Source organism: Salvelinus fontinalis, chromosome 1, assembly GCF_029448725.1.
Source record: "Salvelinus fontinalis isolate EN_2023a chromosome 1, ASM2944872v1, whole genome shotgun sequence".
Lineage (NCBI taxonomy): Eukaryota > Metazoa > Chordata > Actinopteri > Salmoniformes > Salmonidae > Salvelinus > Salvelinus fontinalis.
Window position 1 is genome coordinate 45,200,533 of NC_074665.1, and position 23,389 is coordinate 45,223,921.

Genomic DNA, 23,389 nt, shown 5'->3' on the forward strand with positions numbered 1-23,389 from the left:
CTCTCTGCTATGGCACGGCAAGCGGTACCGATGCACCAAATCTGGAATCAACAAGACCCTGAACAGATTCTAAACCACTAAGCTATAAGACTGCTAAATAGTTAACCGGAATATCTGCATTGACCCTTTTTGCAACTCTTTTGGCTGATCACATACGCTGCTGTTACTGTTTATCACACTGCTGCTACTCTCTGTTAATCATATATGCAGTCACTTTAACTATACATTCATGTACATACTACCTCAATTAGCCCGACTAACCGGTGCGCCCGCACACTGGCTACCCGGGCTATCTGCATTGTGTCCCGCCACCCACCAACCCCTCTTTTACGCTACTGCTACTCTGTTTATCATATATGCAGTCACTTTAACCATATCTACATGTACATTCTACCTCAATTAGCCCGACTAACCGGTGCCTGTATATAACCTCGCTACTGTATATATCCTCAATACTGTTATTTTTCACTGTCTTTTTACTGTTGTTTTTATTTCTTTACTTATCTATTGTTCACGTAATACCTATTTTTTTACTTATAAACTGCACTGTTGGTTAGGGCTTGAAAGTAAGCATTTCACTGTAAGGTCTACCCGTTGTATTCGGCGCATGTGACAAATGAACTTTGATTTGATTTATTATCTCTCCCATTGCCTTGTCACTTTATCCCTACCTACATATCTACCTCAATTACCTCGTACCCGTGCACATCGACTTGGTACTGGTACCCCGTGTATATAGCCAAGTTATCGTTACTCATTGTGTACTTATTCCTTGTTATTATTTTTACTAATTCTTGTTTTCTCTCTGCATTGTTGGGAAGGGCCCGTAAGTAACCATTCCACTGTTAGTCTACACCTGTCGTATACAAAGCATGTGACAACACTTTTTTTTATTTGAACAGTTGTTCCATCCCCGAGCCCAGCTCAAAGACTAGACTTGCTATGTAAATGCGCATACCGCTGTAGCTGTTTGCGAGGCGCACCAAAATTGAGCAGGGATGGAAAAACTTGATAAGCCAATGTCTAGTCCTGGCTGATGGAGCTCGGTTACCCCCCTTTCCCCACAACACACACACGCTGGTCCACCGTGGAGACCATTCTTCCCCGGCACCTCGGTGCAGTCAGACCATTATGATTATGCTGTGCCGTCAGGGCCACAGTATTCTGCCCCCTCTGTTATTGTGTGAGTGCGACCCCTCCCCTATCGTCACAGATGTTTGCTAAATTTCTACTCATACACACAAAAACTCTTGTGGGGAGCTATTGCGGTGTGCTTTTTTTGGGCTAGGTCTAAGTGACCTTTGACCCTGTATACCAGGGGTGTCAAACTCATTCCACGGAGGGCCTAGTGTCTGCAGGTTTTTGGTTTTTCCTTTCAATAAAGCCCTAGACAACCAGGTGTGGGGAGTTCCTAACTAATTAGTGATGTTAATTCATCAATCAAGTACAAGGGAGGAGCGAAAACCCGCAGACACTCGGCCCTCCGTGGAATGAGTTTGACACCTGTGCTGTATACAGTACTTCTGGCCAGTGGTTACCTGGAGGGCATCTGGCCCGGCTCGTTGCATGGCCTGTATGGTCTCCTCCACTCTGCTGCGGTCCCTCATCAGCACAGAGGCCTTGGCCAGCTCTGGGATCTGGGGAACAAGGAGAAGACAGGCGTTGGATACCTGTACCAGTGAGGACCATTCCACGTGGGGGTTGAGGAAGGACGGGCCAAGGGACGGAGGGATGGGGGGACTAAAGTCAGTAGATTATACTACAAGGCTCTACACCGCTAATTCATGGATAAAGTAATGCATTTACTACAGTACCAAAACACTCCTATGATGAAGCTTAAAACAAAGCGGCCAGAAGTAAGTCAACAAGGCAAATCAACACTATTTAATTGGAATGAATGGATTAGTGAAATGTGTTCAGTATGGACAATAAGATGAATGTGGCTCTATAAAATCGCAAACAAATTGTACAAGGCTATTTCTGCATTCAAAGCCCGTATTTCAACCTCCCGAAATCTCACACACATATCTTTAGTAGTCTGAATCCAAAATAATAATACAAATCCCACACCTGCTATTGTTGCTATCAAACTGTAGGGGGCGCAAAAGGACAAATGTAGACAATAGGGGACAACGCTAACCCACATAGGCCTACTTGAATACACTGTGGTTAATTTTGAGATACTACTCTGCACGCTGAGTTAATTGCTTTAATTTAATAGTCAACTACAGAGCCTGCATTTAAAATGTAGCCGATTTCTTCCAAGTTGGTAATACTAGACTACACACGAAGACCTATTTTTACCACTACAAAGCCACTACACAGCCTAGGTTGACTTAAAAAGAAAAATAGGAGGGTAGGATACAATTCTTCCAAATCCACACAGTTTGCAGTTATTAACTTATTATAGACCCGGTCTGGGCCCGGTTCCCCAAAAGCATCGTAAGGCTAAATTCATCATTTGAACCCTCATAGGAGCATTGTTAAATCTCCAAGCTGTTTCCCAAAACCATCATTATTAACGTTGCACTTGTAATCTAAAGCCTGCCTCCGACCACTCGTAGAATAGCTAAGTGCGTCTTTCAACGCTTTTTTTGCCCTCCCGTGTCACTTTATACATCTCCGCTAAACATAGAATCTCCGTGACCGCCGACATCTTCAGGACAAAGTTGACTACAAATACAAAGTTGCCAATGTCTTTGCAATTTATACAAACTACTAAGTGACGTATTACAATGAAAACCGAGACGACTGCAATAAAATATAAATATGGTAGGCTATAGGCCTATTTCAATCATATTTCATATTTCATGTTCAATAAATGTAGTTATATTTAGCTACTTGTAGGCTACTGTCTGTAATCTCAATATATTTAATGATGTGTAGCCTAACATGTGCACAATGATGCGCCAAATCGGTGATCTAGTGAATTTTTATAGAGTAAGCATTAGAATAAGCCACCTCAATTAGCAACTGATACGTCATCAGTATTGTGAAATAATTCAAATATTAAGGCATGATTTGAATTGAGGAAGCGGATACAAGAGCAGCACTGCCTTTCTTTCGATCCTATCAGTATCGACACATGCTCCAACGACATGCGTTTCCCAAATCACCAAATACAGTGCATTCGAATAGGCTACAAATAGTGTGGAATTCGAACAGTTTAGATGCATATTGTAAATCCAAAGGAGAGACTGTCAAACAAAATGCATGCAGTTACTAAATAGCAGAGATGGATTGGGATGAATTAATTGTACTAGGCACGGGTAAAAAGGAGAGCAGTAGACAACAATAGAACAGAGAAATGTCTCACCTCAGACTTTGTCAGCTGGTGCCAGATTGCTAGGGCAGTCCGTACTGGCAAATATATCCAGGGGATGTGGTATATCTGAGCCAAGAACCAGGGAGAGAGGTATTAGCTAATTAATAAAATTCATGGAACAGGATACATCATCACCCAGTCACTGATGTCTCATGGCAGAGCGGAAAAAAAACATGCTTAGCTTATCCAATTTATATTAAAAGGGCATTTCCGGCACTTTTCAACCTCGTTCATCACACCCAGCACAAAACCAGTGTCGACATATGTGAAAACAATGTGTTTCTATGATCTGTGTTTAAAAAGATAAGGTTAAAAAAAATGATTCTCTGTGATATCAAAGGGTAGGATTAAAAGTAAAAAATATATATATATTTTTAAACCTGCAACGGGTTTCTATCCCAAGGGAGGGTATTCTCTTGCTCCGCACGTCTCCGCGAATCTCATAGTTTGAAAATCACTGTTTTAAAATTTTTAACTTTTGTTGTAGACTAACAGTGAAATACTTACTTAAAAAATATCTTTTTTTACATTTTAACTTTATATATCTTTCTACAAAACGTAGAAATGTACCGTTTTCACATATGTTGACCCTGACATTGTTCTGGAGATAATGAAAATGAGGTTGAAATGTGGTGGAGTTACCGTTTAACAGTCATTCTACTCAAGATACCCTGAGTAGAATGACTGTACTCTGTGCCCCAATACAAAACAAACATTTGCCAATATGAATTGAGATAATGTCAATTACTTTTGTCGGTAATAAGATGACTACAGGCATGTACATTGCTAGCTAGATGTAATAACTAGCTATGTGTGTTCTCTGTAGTTTGAGAACATTTTAAATAATTTCCATATATTTCCCTCACTTTTTAACATCCTTCCTTGGTAAATATGGCATTATTACGTTGTGCTCATCATTCCAATTCAAAACAATATGGTAAACAACCGTAGCTAACCTAGCAAAGTGTGTGGTTACCTTGCACTGCTATCCAAAATAACGCAAGCCAACGAGATGTTTCTCTCGGTAAGCCATTAGAAATCTAGTGTCCCTTGTTTTTTGTTGTGCAATCTTGCCAGCAGTGCATAGGAATAACCAATGGCAATGCTATCTATCTATCTAGCTACGTTAGATATTTAACAGTCCAAGAGACTTACCATTTTCAGACGCTAGCTAACTAGACAAACTGGTATGCAGTGAGCAATAAACATACGTATTTGCAATACATCAATGAAAGGTTGGTTTGAGTAAATGTAGCTACAACTAATTGGCTTGAGTAAATGCTACAACTAATCAGAAAAATAATACTGTTAGCTAGCTTGCCAGCTAGATTTATTTACATGTCAAAATCTTGTTGCACCTGCAGTCCTCCCTCTGAAACAGACTAACGTAAACAGTGGTTCCCATGCGTTGATTTAAAAAAGTAGCTAGATATCGGCGGTTGTTGATCAAATGGATGTCACCTGAAAACTAAAGCAAATTCCTGAAAAATTCAGAATATACCCCAAAATTTCATCTGTTTTTACATATTTTATTTTTAAATATAGAATGTCAGTTAAGTTCACAATAATTACAATTTAAAACATTTTATTGTACATTTTATATTTTGGGGCTCTTAACCTTTTTGTTTTAGATTATTTCATTATTGGATCATGTTACCATGGTAAATTGATTGCTTTGTATCAACAGAGAAGTGGAAGAAATGCCATTGTGATGTATCAATGTACGGATGTTCTAGAACTCAACAAGAATGGAAAGCAAAGCTCTCTCTTTATCACATCAAACATTTCACAAACTAAAAAGTCTGCTGAAGACATGGAAGAGTCTAGAACCTTAACCAAATTTCAAAAGGAGAAGACTTCTGGTGCCATGGCCTGCAACATTTTCAATGAGCTACGCCTGGAAGAGAAACTCTGCGATGTGGTCATCAAAGTCGAGGGAGTTGAGTTCAGTGCCCACAAGACTATCCTGTGTGGATGCAGCTCGTATTTCCGGTGAGAGGCTTCTGTGGTGATTGTACCATAAACATGCAAACAAAAATCACTTCAACATTCTGAATATGAATTGACATAGATGAAGAATGGAGACTTTAGCCTCAATCCATGCCCAGGGAGAGTACCAACACTAGCCCAGTTTCCCAACACGATTGAGCCTTCTTCTGTAAATATATTTCATTCACACATCTTCAATTATTTCTGGACTATGGTTAATGCTTAATCAAAAAGAGTTTCATAGGCCAGATACATGTATCCAACTCTGGACAGTTACATTTTTAAAGAATTGGTTTCCTTATTCTGGGTCTGTGATGTGTGAAACTGTCCCTCAGTGAGTTGTCAATGTTTTCCCTTTTTCCCTCTGCAGTGCTCTGTTCACCAGTGGCTGGAACCCCTGCGAGAAACGTGTGTACACCATCCCAGGTGTATCTCCTGAGATTATGAGGATGCTCATCGAGTACGCCTACACCCAGACCGTCCCGGTCACGGCGGACAACGTGGAGCTGCTCCTAGAGGCGGCAGACCAGTTCTCCATCCTGGGCATCGTGCAGGCCTGCTGCCACTTCCTGGAGACCCAGTTGTGTCTGGAAAACTGCATCGGCATCTGCAAGTTTGCCGACTTCTACTCCTGCCCGGAGCTGCAACGCCGAGCACTCTTCTTCATCCTGCACCACTTTGAGGAAATCGTCTGCTGCTCCCAGGAGTTCCTGGAGCTGTCTCTGGCCCAACTCCTCGACCTCATCAAGAAGGACGACCTGAACGTGAGGCAGGAGAACACCGTGTTTGAGGGCATCCTGCGCTGGATTGCCCACACTCCTGCCAGCCGCAGGCACTGGATCTCTGTGCTACTGCCAAAGGTGATGGTCCACTTATAAAATGGTCACTGATCAAAGGCCTACTTTTTTGTTCTCATACTGGGCACCTATGGAGCTAATAACAACCAAAAACTGGTTTCATAATATGTGCCACATTATGTTAGACAAGAAGCGTATTTGCTTAGTCTTCCATACCTCTATCTGGTTTGCTTTGAGTGTTTTTCAACTGTATGAAATCCCTTACATTTAATTCTGTCCATCTAGGTGCGAATGGCTTTGATGAATGCTGACTACTTCATAAACCATGTGAGGAACAACTCCCTGGTGAAGGACAGCGATGAATGCAAACCCATCATCCTCAACGCCTTAAAGGCCATATACGAACTCAACATGCACGGCCCCTCCATTTCCAGTAATCCGCTGAGGCGACCTCGCCTGCCCTACGCCATCCTACTAGCTATCGGCGGCTGGAGTGGAGGCAACCCGACCAATGTCATCGAAGCATACGACACGAGGGCCGACCGTTGGGCGACCATAGCGCAGGAAGAGAGCCCACGGGCTTACCACGGTGCTGCGTACCTCAACGGCTTCGTCTACTGCTTAGGCGGCTTTGACAGCGTGGAATACTTCAACAGCGTCCGCAAGTTCAACCCCATCACGTGCACCTGGCACCAAGTTGCACCCATGCACTCGCGGCGCTGCTACGTCAGTGTGACAGTGTTGGACGGCTGCATTTATGCCATAGGCGGTTTCGATGGCTACGGGCGTCTTACAAGTGTGGAGCGGTACGAGCCTGAGACAAACCAGTGGACCCTGGTAGCACCGATGCACGAGAAGAGGAGCGATGCCAGTGCCACCACACTGCATGGCAAGGTAGGCAAAAGTTGAAGGGGAATAGATAAGTGATGCCTGCCAATACTCGTGTGGCAGTACGAAAGAGTGATTGGTATTAAACCGAAAACAGTAAATGGCAAACTAGACTACTAGATTGCACCTTACAAGTAATAAAATAACAGCTGTGATGTGTCAATCCTGTGGGGTTCTCTGGCGTTCAGGTGTACGTCTGTGGAGGCTTCAATGGGACCGAGTGCTTGTTCAATGCAGAGAGCTACTGTCCCAAGACTAACCAATGGACCCTGATTGCCCCTATGAGTCGCCGCCGCAGTGGGGTCGGCGTCATTGCATACAAGGAGCACCTCTATGCAGTAAGTTATACATACAACATGAGTCAGAGCAGCACTTCTAGTCGGAACAAACTAATTAGTCATGTCTGGAGGACGAACACTTTTGTAATGTGATTTGGTCTGTACATTCAAAACACTTGTCTCAGGACAAGTCCAGGGGTGTGCAGGCGCTTTACTCATGGTACAATTCAATGGGAGATATTCAGAATTGAGGTAACTTGCAGTAACTACCTGGAGCACTGAGATGGCCTTTGGAGACAATGGTGCTCGGCTCCTCAGTGAGATTGATTGCTGTGTAAAACTACCCGCCTGGAATAGATGGAGACGTCAATTACCTCAATAGTCTCAGGCTGTCAAGCAAGTTACATTTTGACGGTACAACTTGAACATAAGCAGCTGTTCTTTCATGAAGCTTTTCTTTACATTTAATGTAAAGTTTATAATGAATGTATATGTGGCTAATTAAACATACAGATTAATTGTCTCTAGCTTCTGTTTCTTTCTCACAACATTTGAAATCCAATTAGCCTCAGACTCACAAGATTGTTCTACCCTAGGTTGGAGGCTTTGACGGCGCCAACCGTCTGAAGACCGCAGCGGTCTACAACCCACTGGACAACACCTGGCGCAACTTGCCCACCATGTTCAACCCACGTAGCAACTTTGGCATCGCCGTGGTGGATGACCTGCTCTTCGTGGTGGGCGGCTTCAATGGTTTCAACACCACCTACAACGTTGAGTGCTACGACGGGAAGACAGACGAGTGGTATGACGCCCACGACATGCCCACTTTCCGCAGTGCCCTCGGTTGTTGCGTCGTGCCCGGCCTGCCCAACGTGGCACAGTATGCTGCCCCCCGCGACTCCCCAATGTTGCTCGCTGACGAGTGGAACACACCTTCCTCCAAGACCAGGCTGGCCTCAAACCTATAGACAAGTACATCCTTCCCATTCCCCACTCGAAGACTACAAAAAAGAGAGGATATTTTGCTAAGGAAATAAATATATTAAGATAACTGTTGAGTAAAACATTTTAGCTGATTGTTTGCATTATACATATAAAATACCAAAATAAAACATATTCCGCATCTTCACAGACAACATCTTCACGGCCGCCTAATTATATGAAAGATTTTTTTTAATTGCAAATGACGGTATTCTCAGAGCTCGTTCTGCATTTTAAAGCGAATACACACAAAAGCAAAATATGTCCTTTACAACTTCAAACTACTGTACAAGAATGAGACCAGAAGGAATATGGGTTCTGGACACCTACAATAACACACAAGCTCAGATTCCCTCTGCATTGATGGAAGAGCAATAACAACTGGTGGGAGATTCACTGCTTTCACCATGATAAAGGACTTTCAGTATTAAATAAAAAAAACATCCCAACTAGAGATATTTACAAAATCAATACCGACATAGTACACTACTCTGAATCTAACTATCCACGGTGTACATTTATGAATTTACATGGTAGAACATAATGATTATGAGGATCTGAATCAACAGAACTCTGGATTGTTTTACATGAAAAACGATTGTGAGGTACCGTGAATAAAATGGCGTTGAGGAATGTAAGTCACTACGTAACACAATGTGCCTCCGGCCACAATGACCTTAAAAGGTTAAGTCTTTGACAATATAAAACACACAGCAGGAAATACACACAATTACCTGAAAACGTTCACAATGCACTGAGTGAGTAAATACATAATTACAGCTTTCCCCATTTCCAGACAAGTTTCCAGAAAAAAAAGTTATTAAACCACCAGATAACATCACGGCTTGAAGAACATTTCACACACGTCGGTATTGTAAGCACAATGGAATGCTAGTTAAGTGTTTGACCTTGGTTTCAGGTTAACGAACGAGCCAAATGACGACTGACAGACATTTCATTGAAGACCACCTGAGTGTGTCGTTAAACTTTCCTGTGCAAGTGGGGTAGGTATGTTACCCCAGTAGCTATAATCTGCCTTCCTGTGAGGTAGTGGGGTTCATTATTTCTAAATAGAATTACTTGCAGGTTACGCTTTGGCATTGGGGGAATTATAAAGTGAAATTGTAGCGTATGGTCTTCACTGCCCTACCAGGCAAAAAGGCAGTAACTGCTCATTTGGTTAAAAACGAGTTAGTCATTTTTGCTACATTAAATATAATGCTTAATCATGTGGACAAGTATCCTGCCTCTTTTGTATTGTGTTCTGGAGAAAGTGGGGGTCATGTTAGCAGTAACTGCATAAGGTTACTGGGAAACTAAGGTAAATAAAAGCAATTTTTTCTCAGTTCCACGCTATGAGCAGTTACTGCCTTTTTGCTTGGTAAGGCAGTTCAGTTGACCCCTTTTATAAGCGGGCAAAGTAGATAGTCTTACTCAAGTGCAATTAACCGTGCTTTACTAATGTCACAATTGAATGGAATGGAGAAAGGAGTGCTCTCAATGACTCCTGAGAAAACATTAACGTTAAGTTACTGTAGATATAATTTGGCCCAAGTTACAGAGGACACGTGTTCCCTTCAATTATTATTCTGCTCCACCTATAATTTTATAGCTCTCTTTTGACAAACAAAACAAAAAACAAAACCAGATCCAACCGGTCAAAAATAGATTGAGACTTTCCAAAATGAAGTGCTTTTTGTTCCTCTCCTATTATTTACAGTGCATATTTAAACACAAAAAAATCTGATGTTAGGAGTCTCTTTCCAACATTCAAATGGTACAGAACATATTGAACTATCATAACACATATCTAGTGCAAAACAAAGCCATGGAGGAAACAGGCCGAAGATTGTAATGAAGCAAGCGAAAGGAAGCCCGTCTATACAATGCACTCAATAAATGTACATTAAAGCAAATATTTAAAAATCTTCCCCTTTATGTGGGCCGTAGCATCTCACTAAAGCCAGCACATAAAGGTGGTCACGGGAACCATCACAGTGTCAAATGGAATGTCAGTCTATGGTCGAGTTCCTGGCCGACGACAAGCGAAAGTGTTGCATTGCATCAACCAATAGTTTCCGTGCCACGTCATCGACTGTGCAGCCGGGCATCAGATTGCTATAGCATGTGATGTGGTTAGCAGATATGTTAAATACCTAATCAGGAGTTGTAAGATCTGGCATGTGTCTAATTTAGTTGGACAGGAACTCCCATTTACAAGCTAGATTGGAGCATTGCTAGCCTGGTCCCAGATCAACTCGTCATGCATTGACAGCAACTGAGTTGGCATGATAGCACTAACAGGCTGACACTAGAGCATTGCTGCGTCTAGACTTTAAAGCAGCGGTTGCACAAACTCGGTCCTCAGGTGCACATTTTGTTTTTAGTCCTAGCACTACACCACAGGAGGTTGGTGGCACTTTAATTGGGGAGGACGGGCTTGTGGTAAAGGCTGGAGCGGAATTAGTGGAATGGTATCAAATAACTCAAACAAGTTTTCCAGGTGTTTGATGCCATTCCATCGCTCCGTTCCGGCCATTATTATGAGCCGTCCTCCCCTCAGCAGCCTCCACTGCACTACACAACCGATTCAAATAATCAATTTGTCATCAAGCGTCGATTATTTGAATCAGCTGTGAAGTGCTAGGGCAAAAAACAAAATGTGCACACCTTGGGTTCCTCAGGACCAAGTTTGGGAAACGCTAAAGCATATATTAAGAGAAGGCATATTTAATAAGGCCAAAAGCATACATAAATAATGTCCTTTTTACATGGCGTATCATTCCATTGTCTGGTCATACGTTTATTCTATGCTAATTGTCACATACAACTGCCACAGACACTTTCTCTCACCTTTCTACAAACCTGAGCCAAAAAATTAAAAGCAACCAAAGAAAGCGTGGCAATATCAACAAACTGCATATTAGACAGGAGGGACAGTACTGAAAGGAGAATGGGAATCGGACACCGAAATGCTGCCGCTTGTGGGAGGACGGAATGGAGTTCAGCACTCGATCTGCGACTGCAGCTGCCTGCGCAGGGTGAGTGTGCGGCGGTGGAGCTGCTGCATCTGCTGCATGCGGTCCCGCTGCCGCGCCAGGTTCTGTGGCATAGGGTAGCGCTGGCAGCCGTACAGGAAGCGGTAGGGGATGCGTACGTGGCAGGCGGTGGCGCGGCAGCGCGGCTGGGGCATGGGCGGCAGCAGCATCCAGCGTTTCCGCTCGCCGCAGTAGCGGTAGGCCTCCTTGCGGTACTGCTTGTCCACGTCGTCACTGTTCTTCCAGCCGCCGATCACGAACACGTCGTCGCCCAGGTAGCAGATGGCGGTGCCCTCGATGCTGGTGACCTCAGGCGGCAGGCTCTCCAGGATGTCGTCCGCGATGCGAGCACTGATCTTCTGCTTTGCGGTCTCGTCCTGCACGGCATAGCTCTTGGGGCAGCAGGAGGCTGTGTGGTAGAAGTTGGTGGGCGCCACCGCCATCTGGAACACACAGTAGTTGTCTATGAGCGGTAGGGAGTCTACCTCCTGCCACTGGTGGCTCTCGGTGTCATAGCGCGTGGTCACAGTCTTCAGCCCGTCCTCGTTGTCCGTGTCCACGGGCGTGCGCGCCGTCACATACACGTAGCGATCCTCCACGCTCACCGCCTTCACGTCGCGCAGGATCTTGGGCGCCGACTCAAGGTTGTGCCACTTGTCCTGCTCGGGCTCGTACACGCTCACGTCCTTGAAGCCCGGGCTGAAGTTGCCGTGGCCGCCGATGCTGTACAGGATGTTCTTGATGCAGGTGAGGCCGAAGGAGTGCTTGCGCGTGGTCAGGTTACTCACCTGTTCCCAGGTGTTGCGGTTGGGGTTGTAACGCTCCACGGTCTTGGCGAAGCCCGGTTCCATGGAGCCTGCTACGTAAACGTGGGAGTCCGTGGTGGCGATGGCGTGGCCATCCAGGTGGTTGTGGATGTGGGGCAGGTTAACCCAGCGGTCCTCGTAAACAAAGTAGCCCACGCACTCACTCAGGTAGTCGCCACCCTCAGACACCCCGCCCACCACCATGATCACGTCCATGTTCTGTCCGAAGCGCGGCTGGAAGGCTGCCATGTGTGACGCCCAGAACTCTAGGTCGACTGACTTGAGGTTCTCAAAGCGAATGGCGTGGCCCTCCACGGCCTCAGACACCAGCTGCAGGCAGGCAGCGTTGTTGGCCACCAGGGGCTCCTTCTTGACCACCTGGGTCAGGTAGGTGGGCATGATCTGGGGAAGCCGGAGGAGACGAAACAGCTCCTCAAAGTTCTTCTCTCGCTCCTCAGCGTTGCGCTGTACCCATTTGACGACAGCGTCGAAGAGCACCTCCTCCGAGTCCACGGTGATCTCGGCGTCGGACAGCCAGTCCCGCACTAGGTGGAAGGGGAGCGTGTAGAATTCTTCGTCCTGGATGACCTTGTGAAAGTTGCGTCTGATCATGTCAGCGGCACGCAGGGCAAGCTGGTCCAGCGTGTACATGTGGGCCAGGCTGTGCACCGCTACGCAGTTAGCCAGGCTCAGCTTCTTCTTCAGGAACTCACCACAAAAGTCTTTCAGCTGCACCAGCAGGAACCTGAAACAGTCAATGTACTAATGAAGCATTACTTTTATTCAACCTTTATCAACATAGCACTCAGACTACCAGTAGTGGTTAGAGCCATATCAATGTATATATGGATCTGGTAGTGGTTATAAATGTTTTATTTAAATAAAATCATAATAGCCTACATATAGACCTATAATAGAGCATTGGAATTACCAAAGCTTAGAAACTAGAATTTTCGCCAAACCAACTTATCACACCACTTGTTCTGCTTGGTGAGCCAATTCTGCACCTGCAACGTAGCCTTCATTGCACCCAATACATTTGAAAGGGGGTTGGGGCAAGTGTCTTTTCCGGCTTTGACAATTGGCTCAATGTGACAAAATATCTAGCTATGTTTGCTTGTTAGGGCACAAATTGAACAACGATGAAAGGACAGCTTTGGGCATTCACTGTAATAGGAAAACTGTGTGTTTACAGTAAACCACAAATAACAAATGGCGGTTGCCTATTTTGGCGACTACTTTTAGCTATATAAACAGTAAATTAGTGCTACCCGATAGATAGATAACTAGTGCAATCTGTATTATGAATTACCTGTCAGCTAGTTCCAATACTTCGTGAACGTTGGCGGTGCTCACTCGTATTTCACCAGTGTACATGAACTGTATGACGCTTTCCACTGTCTCTGGGTCGGGCCCCGTTTCAGAGCTCCATTCTTTCATATCCACCCGCCCGGACAGCGACTCCGAAAATTGCCCCCCCAGTAGAGGGGTGAAATAGTCCGTAGATGCAGCCAGAACCGAACGGTGGGCCGTGAACTCGCAACTTTGTACCCTTTCGCTGGCCGCCCCGCTACTGAAGGCCAACGTCACATCGCAGAACAACCCGGTCTTCCTCTGCTCATTCTGCCGACGAGACAGCTCTGAGCAGTGGGTTGAAGATGTAAAATCTTCGGCCTCCTCTGAATCGCCATCCCCCGCGAGTACAGTGGGTGGGCTGGTTCCACTGCCACTGCTTCTGTTCGAATCCTCCGGGTTCGGTGCTGTGGCTGCCATATCGGCAGAATAAGGTTTAAACCTTAAAACAATGCTATGCAAAAGCCTGGGAAAGCAGTCGCACGCACATACAACGCAAGTAAACAAACACTCCAGAATGGACATGCGTAGTTGATGGCAAGCGGTATAGCGCTTTCAAGACAACTAGGAACTCGGAAAAAAACGATGTCAGATCGTGACGTCAGTCATCTTCAGGTCAGAGAAGTCGGAGCCCTAGTGGTGCATTCAAAACGGGAACTCGAAAAAAACGAGGTTAAATATTTTCCGACATGGAATTCCGAGTTCGACGACCGTTAAAATAAAAAATCCGAATACAACAGGTAGACCTTACAGGTAGACCTTACAGTGAAATGCTTACTTACAAGCCCTTAACCAACAATGCATTCTTAAGAAAATACAAAACAAAAATAAAGTAAGAGATAAGAAAAACAAATAATTAAGGAGCAGCAGTAAATAATAATAGCGGCGCTATATACAGGGAATACCGGTCCAGAGTCAATGTGCAGGGCACCGGTGTCGAGGTAATTGAGGTAATTATGTACATGCAGGTTGGGTTATTAAAGTGGCTATGCATAGATAAAAACAGAGTAGCAGCAGTGTGTGTGGGGTGGGGTGGGGGGGGTCTATGACTAGGGTGGCTGGAGTCTTTGACCATTTTTAGGGCCTTCTTCTGACACCGCCTGGTATAGAGGTCCTGGATGGCAGGAAGCTTGGCCCCGGTGATGTACTGGGCCGTACTCGCTACCCTCTGTAGTGCCTTGTGGTCGGAGGCCGAGCAGTTGCCATACCAGGGAGTGATGCAACCTGTCAGGATGCTCTCGATGGTGCAGCTGTAAAACCTTTTCAGAACCTGAGGACCAATGCCAATAATTTTCCTCCTGAGGGGAATAGGTTTTGTCGTGCCCTCTTGACGACTGTCTTGATGTGCATGGACCATGGTAGTTTGTTGGTGATGTGGACACCAAGGAACTTGAAGCTCTCAACCTGCTCCATTACAGCTCCGTTGATGAGAATGGGGGCGTGCTCGGTCCTCCTTTTCCTGTAGTCCACAATCATCTCCTTTGTCTTGATCACGTTGAGAGAGAGGTTGTTGTCCTTGCACCACACGGTCAGGTCTCTGACCTCCTCCCTATAGGATGTCTCATCATTGTCAGTGATCAGGCCTACCACTGTTGTGTCATCAAAAAACGTAATGATGGTGTTGGAATTGTGCCTGGCTGTGCAGTCATGGGTGAACAGGGAGTACAAACTGAGCACGCACCCCTGAGGGGCCCCGGTGTTGAGGATCAGCGTGGAGGATGTGTTGTTACCTACCCTTACCACCTGGGGGCGGCCCGTCAGGATGTCTAGGATCCAGTTGCAGAGAGAGGTGTTTAGTCCCAGGGTCCTTAGCTTAGTGATGCGCTTTGAGGCCACTATGGTGTTGAAGCCCTGCCACATCCGACGAGCGTCAGAGCCGGTGTAGTACGATTCGATCTTAGTCCTGTAATGACACTTTCCTTGTTTGATGGTTCGTCGGAGGGCATAGCGGGATTTCTTATAAGCTTCCAGGTTAGAGTCCCACTCCTTGAAAGCGGCAGCTCTGCCCTTTAGCTCAGTGCGAATGTTGCCTGTAATCCATGGCTTCTGGTTGGGGCATGCACGTACAGTCACTGTGGGGATGACGTCCTCGATGCACATATTGATTAAGCCAGTGACTGATGTGGTGTACTCCTCAATGTCATTGCAAGAATCCCAGAACATATTCCAATATGCGCTAGCATAACAGTCCTGTAGTTTAGCATCTGCTTCGTCTGACCACTTTTTTAGAGACACGTTTATAGATTTCTAAAGTTTTGAGGGAGCATGCAATTGGCATGCTGACTGCAGGAATGTCCACCAGAGCTGTTGCCAGAGAATTTAATGTTAATTTCATAAGCCATAAACCACCTCCAACGTCGTTTATGTCCAACCGTCCTCACAACCGCAGACCACGTGTACCCACGCCAGCCCATCACCTCCACATCCAGCTTCTTCACCAGCAGGATTATCTGAGACCAGCCACCCGGACAGCTGATGAAACTGTGGGTTTGCACAACCAAATAATTTCTGCACAAACTGTCAGAAACGTCTCAGGGAAGCTCATCTGCGTGCTCGTCGTCCTCACCAGGGTCTTGACCTGACTGCAATTTAGCATTGTAACCGACTCTGTGGGCAAATGCTCACCTTCGATGGCCGCTGGCGCACTGGAGAAGTGTGCTCTTCAGGAATAAATCCCAGTTTCAACTGTACCGGGCAGATTGCAGATGCCTGCATGGCATCGTGTGGACGAGCCGTTTGCTGATGCCAACGTTGTAAACATAGTGCCCCGTGGTGGCAGTGGGGTTATGGTATGGGCAGTCATAAGCTACGGACATTGAACACAACTGCATTTTATCATTGGCAATTTCAATGCACAGAGATACCGTGACAAGATCCTGAGGCCCATTGTCGTGCCATTCATCCGTTGCCATCACCTAATGTATCAGCATGATAATGCACGACCCCATGTTGCAAGGATCTGTACACAATTCCAGGAAGCTGAAAATGTCCCAGTTCTTCCATGACCTGCATACTCACCAGACATGTCACCCATTGAGCATGTTTGGAATGCTCTGTATCTACGTGTACGACAGTATGTTCCAGTTCCCGCCAATATCCAGCAACTTCGCACAGCCATTGAAGAGGAGTGGGCCAACATTCCACTGGCCACAATCAACAGCCTGATCAAATGTATGTGAAGATGTGTTGCGTTGCATGATGCAAATTGTGGTCACACTAGATACTGACTGGTTTTCTGATCCTTGCCCCTACCTTTTTTTTAAGGTTTCTGTGACCAACAGATCTATATCTGTATTCCCACTCATGAAATCCATAGGTTATGGCCTAATGAATTTATTTCAATTCACTATATAAACTGTAACTCAGCATGTTGCGTTTATTTTTGTTCAGTGTAGAATCGACTTCAGAATTTCACTACAATCAAGCATCAGTCGGCTACCAAGCCTAACCTTAACCACACTGCTAGCCTATGCCTAACCTTAAATTAAGACAAAAAAGTAAATTTTTGTAGGAAATTTTTACTTTGTGGCTGTGGAATCTGTCTTTGTCGTTATGGAAGATGATTGAAACCCAGTGAATGATGTGCTTGTTGCTAGAGCTACTGTTTGCATATACATGTTAAATATGTTGAGAAAGTGAGAACACAGATACAGCATGTCGAGATTAAATTCTACTGTAGAAATACATGTTTTTTTGTCAGTGCTATCAATTCTGCTCCACTAGAGTCCAAACATTTTCCCCCGTGACGTCAACGGGGAGTTCATGCAATTCTGAGCAGGCACACCGTCAGACAGCCCTTCTTCTTCTTCGATGGGGTTTAACGGCGGTTGGCATCCAATGTTAATGGTGCATTATCGCCACCAGTTGGGTGGGGTATTGAATAGGAAACAACAACAAAAAACATTACGGGAAAGGGGGAAAACGACATCATACAGAATTAAACATGTCAACTAAGAAAAACCCATCCCACTTCTTCAATCACAGTCCACTCCAATATACACCCCTACACAAGCTCAAGGGCCTGTGATGGTGGAACGTTCACCGACAGGATTTCTTGCACAGCCTCGGCTGTGAAATCACAAAGACCCCAAAAAACATTCAGCAGCGTTCACAAATGATTCCAATTTTCTTAGACTTCTTCTCCGCTTGTGCTGTACAGTTTATGACCATTGCAATAAATACAAAGTCCACCTTTTTAACATGTAGCAATTCACTATCCCTCGGTTGTTGAGAAACCTTTACTGGTCATGGTGGCTGTACTACCATTGTTTCTTCATCGCCACTCGTTCCTTCCCATCTTCTCACAACCCCCAGATAGGAGACATGCTGGACATTCCTTACCACCTCATTCTCCTTCACTCTAACAGGACACTCCAGGAATTCAGGTGCATGTTCACCTCCACAGTTGCAGCATTTCACTTCATCTGGCATACAATACTCTTCCCTCCTGCACACACTTGACACATGACCAAATCTTTTACATTTATGAAACTGAAGGGGCCTGTACACAAAAGCTCTTACAGGGTATCTCATGAATCCTAACTTTATATGAGAAGGTGAGAGACTCTCCATCAAAGAACAGTAGCATGGAGGAAGTTAATGAATTTTCTCCATCCAACATACAGGTCAGTCGACGTGCACCAACCACTCCATCGATGTCTTCAGTAATACCCTCTGACTTTATTTCTTGAGCCACCCCAGAAATAACCCCATTGATAGGCACCTTGCCACAAAATTTCATACAGGAAACATTCCACTCCGGTATCTTTTTTAGCCTTAAAACACACTTCTTCTGCTCCGCAGACACAAATAAAATCTAAATAAGACCACTTCTTGTGACTCTCACCGACTCCACACTTTCCTCCAACACATTCCAGATTTTCCTCGAGACGTTAAACGGATTTCCCAAGTAGCCTTGAACCAAAACGAGTCTAGTAGTTTCCTATGTTCCACCACAGCTTTACTTCTCCTGTTTCCGCTTTTCTTTGCCACTGTAACCCACTCATTCTCACTTTCTGTACTATTAGCTTCACCCGACTCACCAGCAGTTTCAAACAAAACCTCAGTTTCCGTCATCTTCCAATTGCCTCATCGGACATCCCTGTTAGTCTAGCACGCTTCTAGAGTATGGTGCATACTAAGTTCGGTTTGCTCCTAGCAGATGCTAAGCGAATGTCTGTGCCTGGTATACTCCTTTAAAAGACTTTTGCTGAAAAACTGAAAAAAAAGCATCAATATTACTGTCTGTCTTGAGACACCTTAGCAACAACATACCCAGTATACACTTCCTCAAAATAGTCTAAATTAATCTAAGTTAAATCAAGACGTCTCTAACTACTTGACGGTCTTAATCGCACAATTTTACATCTAACTAATAACCTTTTCAGACATATGGAAGGTGAAAGTGCCTCGGCTACGGCGTGTTTATTTGTCTGTAAGGGTATGGCTTTATAAATAATGACCGGATCCAACTGAAGTTATTACCTGAGACTCGACTTACTTTTGATACAGCATTGTTCCTTGCTCAAGCAATGGACACTGCCAACAAGGATGTCAAAGAAATCCCAGGGAAGTGTGCGCAAGCTAGGCATACGTCAGCGAAAGAAACCAGCACAAGGTGAGTACGTGAAAGTATGTTACAGATGTAAAGGTGATCACATGAGCAAGTGAGGGCGGTTTTCAGGATGATAAGTGCCATAAGTGTGGCAAACAAGGACATGTAAAACAAGCAGGTAGAGCTAATTCCCATGCAGAAAGATCTAAACAAAAAGGGGGAGGGAAGCAAAAGCAAGAAAATGTATGGGACACATCACATCAGTGGGGAAGCTGAACAAAACAAAGAGGAAGAAGAGGATATGTTTACAATGTACAGCATGTCAGATAACATACCAAAAGTGGCTCCTGTCACATTGAAATTGAAAGTCAATGAATCAGAGTTTGAAGTGGATACAGGATGCAGTGTAACCATAATCAACAGAGTTGTGGGACAGTGCAAAAGTTCCAGAGTTAATGACTTGTTCTGTGCATCTCAAAATGTACACGGGTGAGACTAGACCCAATAGGGGCAGCTAATGTAACTGTGCAGCACAGTGACTCAGCTACCTCTAGTAGTCGTATCAGGCACCGGACCAAAGCTGCTACGTCAGGGCTGGATAAAATAAATGAAATTAGACTGGGGAACAGTAAATCAGATTGATGAGGGTCAACAGTGGACTGGAAGGGGTGTTGACAAAGCATGAGAATGTGTTCAAAGAGGAACCCGGAACATTGAACGGCTCCCCAGCTAAAATCTATGTAGACACGAAGAACAAACCAAGGTCTTACAAACCAACACATGTGCCTTATGCTATGAAGTCAAAGGTAGAGGCAAAGATTGACCGTCTCTTGAAGGAGGAAATAATCGAACCAGTCAAATTCTCAGAATGGGCAGCTCCCATAGTGCCTGTTTTGAAACCTGACAATTTTGTGAGAATCTGTGGGGATTACAAACTGACTGTTAAGGGCAGTATCCAGTTCCAGAAACAGAGGATCTATTTGCAAATCTGGCTGGTGGACAGAAGTTCACAAAGTTAGATATGAGCCATGCATATCAACAGATCACTCTGGATGAGGAATCTAAGATGTATTGTACAGTAAACACACAAGGGGTTGTTTATGTATAAACGTTGACCTTTTGGTGTCTCCGGCAGTCCTGCTATTTTTCAGAGGACCATTGAGGGCGTACTTCAAGGGATTCCATATGTTGCTATTTCCTTTGATGACATCCTGGTGACGGGGAGGAGTGACCAGGAGCATCTGAGCACGATGACTGAGCTACTACAGAGATTGGAGAGTGCGGGCTTACGTCTCAAGCGGAGGAAGTGTACCTTCATGGAGAATGTGGCAGTGTTCCTAGGACACAGAGTGGACGCCATGGGTGTCCATCCGCTCAATGACAAGGTACAAGCAATCCAGAACGCACCTGCTTCTAAAAATGTGACTGAGTTAAAACCTTACCTGGGACTGCTAAACTATTATAACAGGTTCTTGCCAAACGTGTCAAGTGTTAGCACCTCTTCTTACACTGCTGCTTAAAGAGACACATTGGCAGTGGGGGATAGAGAAGGGGGGACTTTGTTTGTAGAATCAAAGAAACTGATGCAGTTATCGGTTGTGTTGGTTCACTACGATACTAGTGTGATGCGTCACCCTACGGGGTAGGGGAAGATCTGTCATACCTTATGCAGGGCGGAACTGAGAGACCAATAGGGTTGATGTCGAGAACTCTTAACCCAGCAGAAAATAACTATTCCCAATTAGACCCTGTCCTTAGCTGAAATTTCAGTCATAGGCCAAAATGGCTTCCTGGAATCATAGACTCAGTGACTGGTCCTGTTTCCTACAAGGTAATGTTGGGAGATATGTTGATCAGATTCTTTCCAGATGGGATGGAACAACAAGTGAGTTACCAGTTGTGATGGCAAAGGACAGGCTGTTCTCTAGCTATCCAAGTGCTTCTGTGGTGTACGTTCCACAGACAGAGACTATAATAGAGGAAAAGCCCTGAGTCAGATACTCTGAACACGGCTCAGAACCAGCTGGTGGCTTTTCCACCATTGAGAATGAACACTACCGTAGTGTTCGTCGTTCAGAGGCATGCAAAGCTTCCAAGCCGCTTAAAAGACTTTGAACTCTGAACAAGAAAAAAGAACTGTGATATAAATTGTTTTCAAAAGACAAAAGACTCACAGTAAAAGGGACTCAAGAGTTAAATATAGTTACCCAAGCATGTGAAAAATAAATGATTGTGAACATGTGAAATGTCATGTTTATTGTTTACACCGACTTGTTTAGATCAGTAGAGTACATAACAAGTTTAAAAGGATGTTTCTGTCAAAGGAACTTTATTTCATAATTTGTTCATTAACGCAAAAGAAGAGTATAGGAATGTCTTGTTTTGTACATGTATATCCTAAAAAAGGGTTTATTCGTGAAGATGTTATATTTAAGCAATAAGGCCTGAGGAGGTGTGGGATATGGCCAATACATCATGGCTAATGGCTGTTCTTAAGCACGACGCAATGCGGAGTACCTGGGTACAGCCCTTAGCCGTGGTATATTGGCCATATACCACAAACCCCTGAGGTGCCTTATTGACATTATAAACGTGTTACCAACGTAATTAGAGCAGTAAAAATAAACGTTTTGTCATACCCATGGTATACACTCAGATATACCACGGCTGTCAGGCCTCAAACCACCCAGTTTATCATAACATCTTAAGAGGGGTAGAATGTGGTAATGTGGTATTAACGTCATTACACATACACGCCACCAGGTGATGTAGCACTTGAGTACCGTTTGGTAACATTGTTCGAGTATTGGAATGCACCCCGGTACACACGTTGAGTGCAGCTGCCTGCCTGTTACACCATGCTCCGGGTTAGTAATAAAGTAATCCGTTCATAAAGAGCTTCTCCCTCACTGCTTCTAAGGCATAAAGAGCTCCATGGGTTATTAACCACATTTCGTCATAATATATGGGCAAACCAGACGGAGAAGCATGCAACAAGCGTTTAGCGCATTCGGTGCAAGCATGCAATTACTCTCACTGCCACCGGTCTCAACATAGTGCCAAAAATCCAAATTGTACATTTATCAATCTCACTGCCTCAAGTCCCCAACAGAACATGGACTAGTGTACTCTAACTGTTACTGCATAAAGTCATGCTCTAAGAAACAAAATATTTCTGCCACAACAATTAACGACTCTTCTCGATATCTCACCTCTTGTTCCAATTCCACTTTATTTTTCGCCCCCTTCATTTCAATTTCTTCATCCTTAATTGTCATCTCTTCCTTCACCCAGTCACTGTGACCTTTGTCTCATCCGTCACTCTTTCTTCTAGTCAATGGCATAGAGCCATTTGGTCAGCCGAGACACTTGTAAGCTATTAGACTAAGAAAACAACAAGGGAGAACGTCACTATTCACTTAATGGTGAGGAATAATTGTTGACTCCTGTAACGTGTACGTTAGGAGTCGGGAAGCAAGTTCAGGGAGTGTATTTAATAAATAAATTAACACAGAACAAAAACAAGAAACACAGGTCTCATACACTGGAACACTGGAATAGAAACAACGCCTAGGGAAAGAACCGAAGGGAGTGACATATGTAGGGAAGGTAATCAGGCAGGTGACGGCGTCCAGGTGAGTCTGATGAGGTACTAGTGCACGTAACGATGGTGACAGGTGTGCATAATAATGAGCAGCCTGGTGACCTTGAGCGCCAGACAGGGAGTATACGTGACAGAACCCCCTTCCTGACGCGCGGCTCCAGCCGCAGGACGCCGACCAGAGGGACGGTCCTGGGGACCAGGCCGGTCTCTTCTGCTGAGGCGCGGCAGTCTGACGAGCGGGCTGAGGCACCCCTAGTAGCGTGCGACACCCGGACTCGAAATTGCCTACACTAACCCCCCAAAAATTCAACACTCCCTGATGCTTCCTTTTGGTGAGGCGTTATTCTGTAACGTGTAAGCTGGGAGTCGGGAAGCAAGTTCAAGGAGTGTATTTAATAAATAAGCATAAGACCGAAACACAGATTGCATACAGACATGAACACTAAAATAGAAACAATGCCTAGAGCAGGGGTGTCAAACTCATTCCACGGAGGGCCTAGTGTCTGCAGGTTTTTGGTTTTTCCTTTCAATAAAGCCTTAGACAACCAGGTGTGGGGAGTTCCTAACTAATTAGTGATGTTAATTCATCAATCAAGTATAAGGGAGGAGCGAAAACCCGCAGACACTCGGCCCCCCGTGGAATGAGTTTGACACCTGTGGCCTAGAGAAAGAACCAAAGAGAGTGACATATATAGGGAAAGTAATCAGGCAGGTGATGGAGTCCAGGTGAGTCTGATAAGGCGCTGGTGCACGTAACGATGGTGACAGGTTGA

The 23,389-nt window shown here is 44.8% G+C and overlaps 3 protein-coding genes across 5 annotated transcripts in view; 1 reads left to right on the forward strand and 2 right to left on the reverse strand.

Moving 5' to 3' along the window:
* LOC129855418 (7-methylguanosine phosphate-specific 5'-nucleotidase-like) overlaps nucleotides 1–4,723 on the reverse strand; it is an 18,043-nt gene extending 13,320 nt beyond the window's left edge. Inside the window, exons 1-3 of one of the 3 annotated variants that reach the window (XM_055923078.1) lie at nucleotides 4,664–4,723; nucleotides 3,317–3,391; nucleotides 1,539–1,637 (exon numbers count right to left, since the gene is read on the reverse strand). In XM_055923078.1, the coding sequence (XP_055779053.1) occupies nucleotides 1,539–1,607 (69 nt within the window). In that variant the 5' untranslated portion in view covers nucleotides 1,608–1,637; nucleotides 3,317–3,391; nucleotides 4,664–4,723. Of the gene's footprint in view, nucleotides 1–1,538; nucleotides 1,638–3,316; nucleotides 3,392–4,301; nucleotides 4,454–4,480 lie in introns of those variants that run through there. The other 2 variants (XM_055923067.1, XM_055923072.1) reach the window with 2 other exon arrangements.
* Nucleotides 4,724–5,017: 294 nt separating this feature from the next.
* LOC129855431 (kelch-like protein 10) lies at nucleotides 5,018–8,264 on the forward strand. Its single transcript, XM_055923088.1, has 5 exons — nucleotides 5,018–5,317; nucleotides 5,685–6,174; nucleotides 6,397–7,005; nucleotides 7,188–7,337; nucleotides 7,874–8,264. The coding sequence occupies exons 1-5, from the start codon at nucleotides 5,037–5,039 to the stop codon at nucleotides 8,246–8,248; spliced, it is 1,905 nt and encodes a 634-aa protein (XP_055779063.1). The 5' UTR covers nucleotides 5,018–5,036; the 3' UTR covers nucleotides 8,249–8,264.
* A 171-nt stretch (nucleotides 8,265–8,435) lies between these two features.
* Nucleotides 8,436–14,045, reverse strand: klhl11 (kelch-like family member 11). The gene is made up of 2 exons (XM_055923016.1): nucleotides 13,418–14,045; nucleotides 8,436–12,850 (listed from the first exon to the last, which is right to left on the reverse strand). Exons 1-2 carry the CDS (start codon nucleotides 13,981–13,983, stop codon nucleotides 11,266–11,268), a joined length of 2,151 nt encoding a protein of 716 aa, XP_055778991.1. The 5' UTR covers nucleotides 13,984–14,045; the 3' UTR covers nucleotides 8,436–11,265.
* Nucleotides 14,046–23,389: the final 9,344 nt, after the last annotated feature.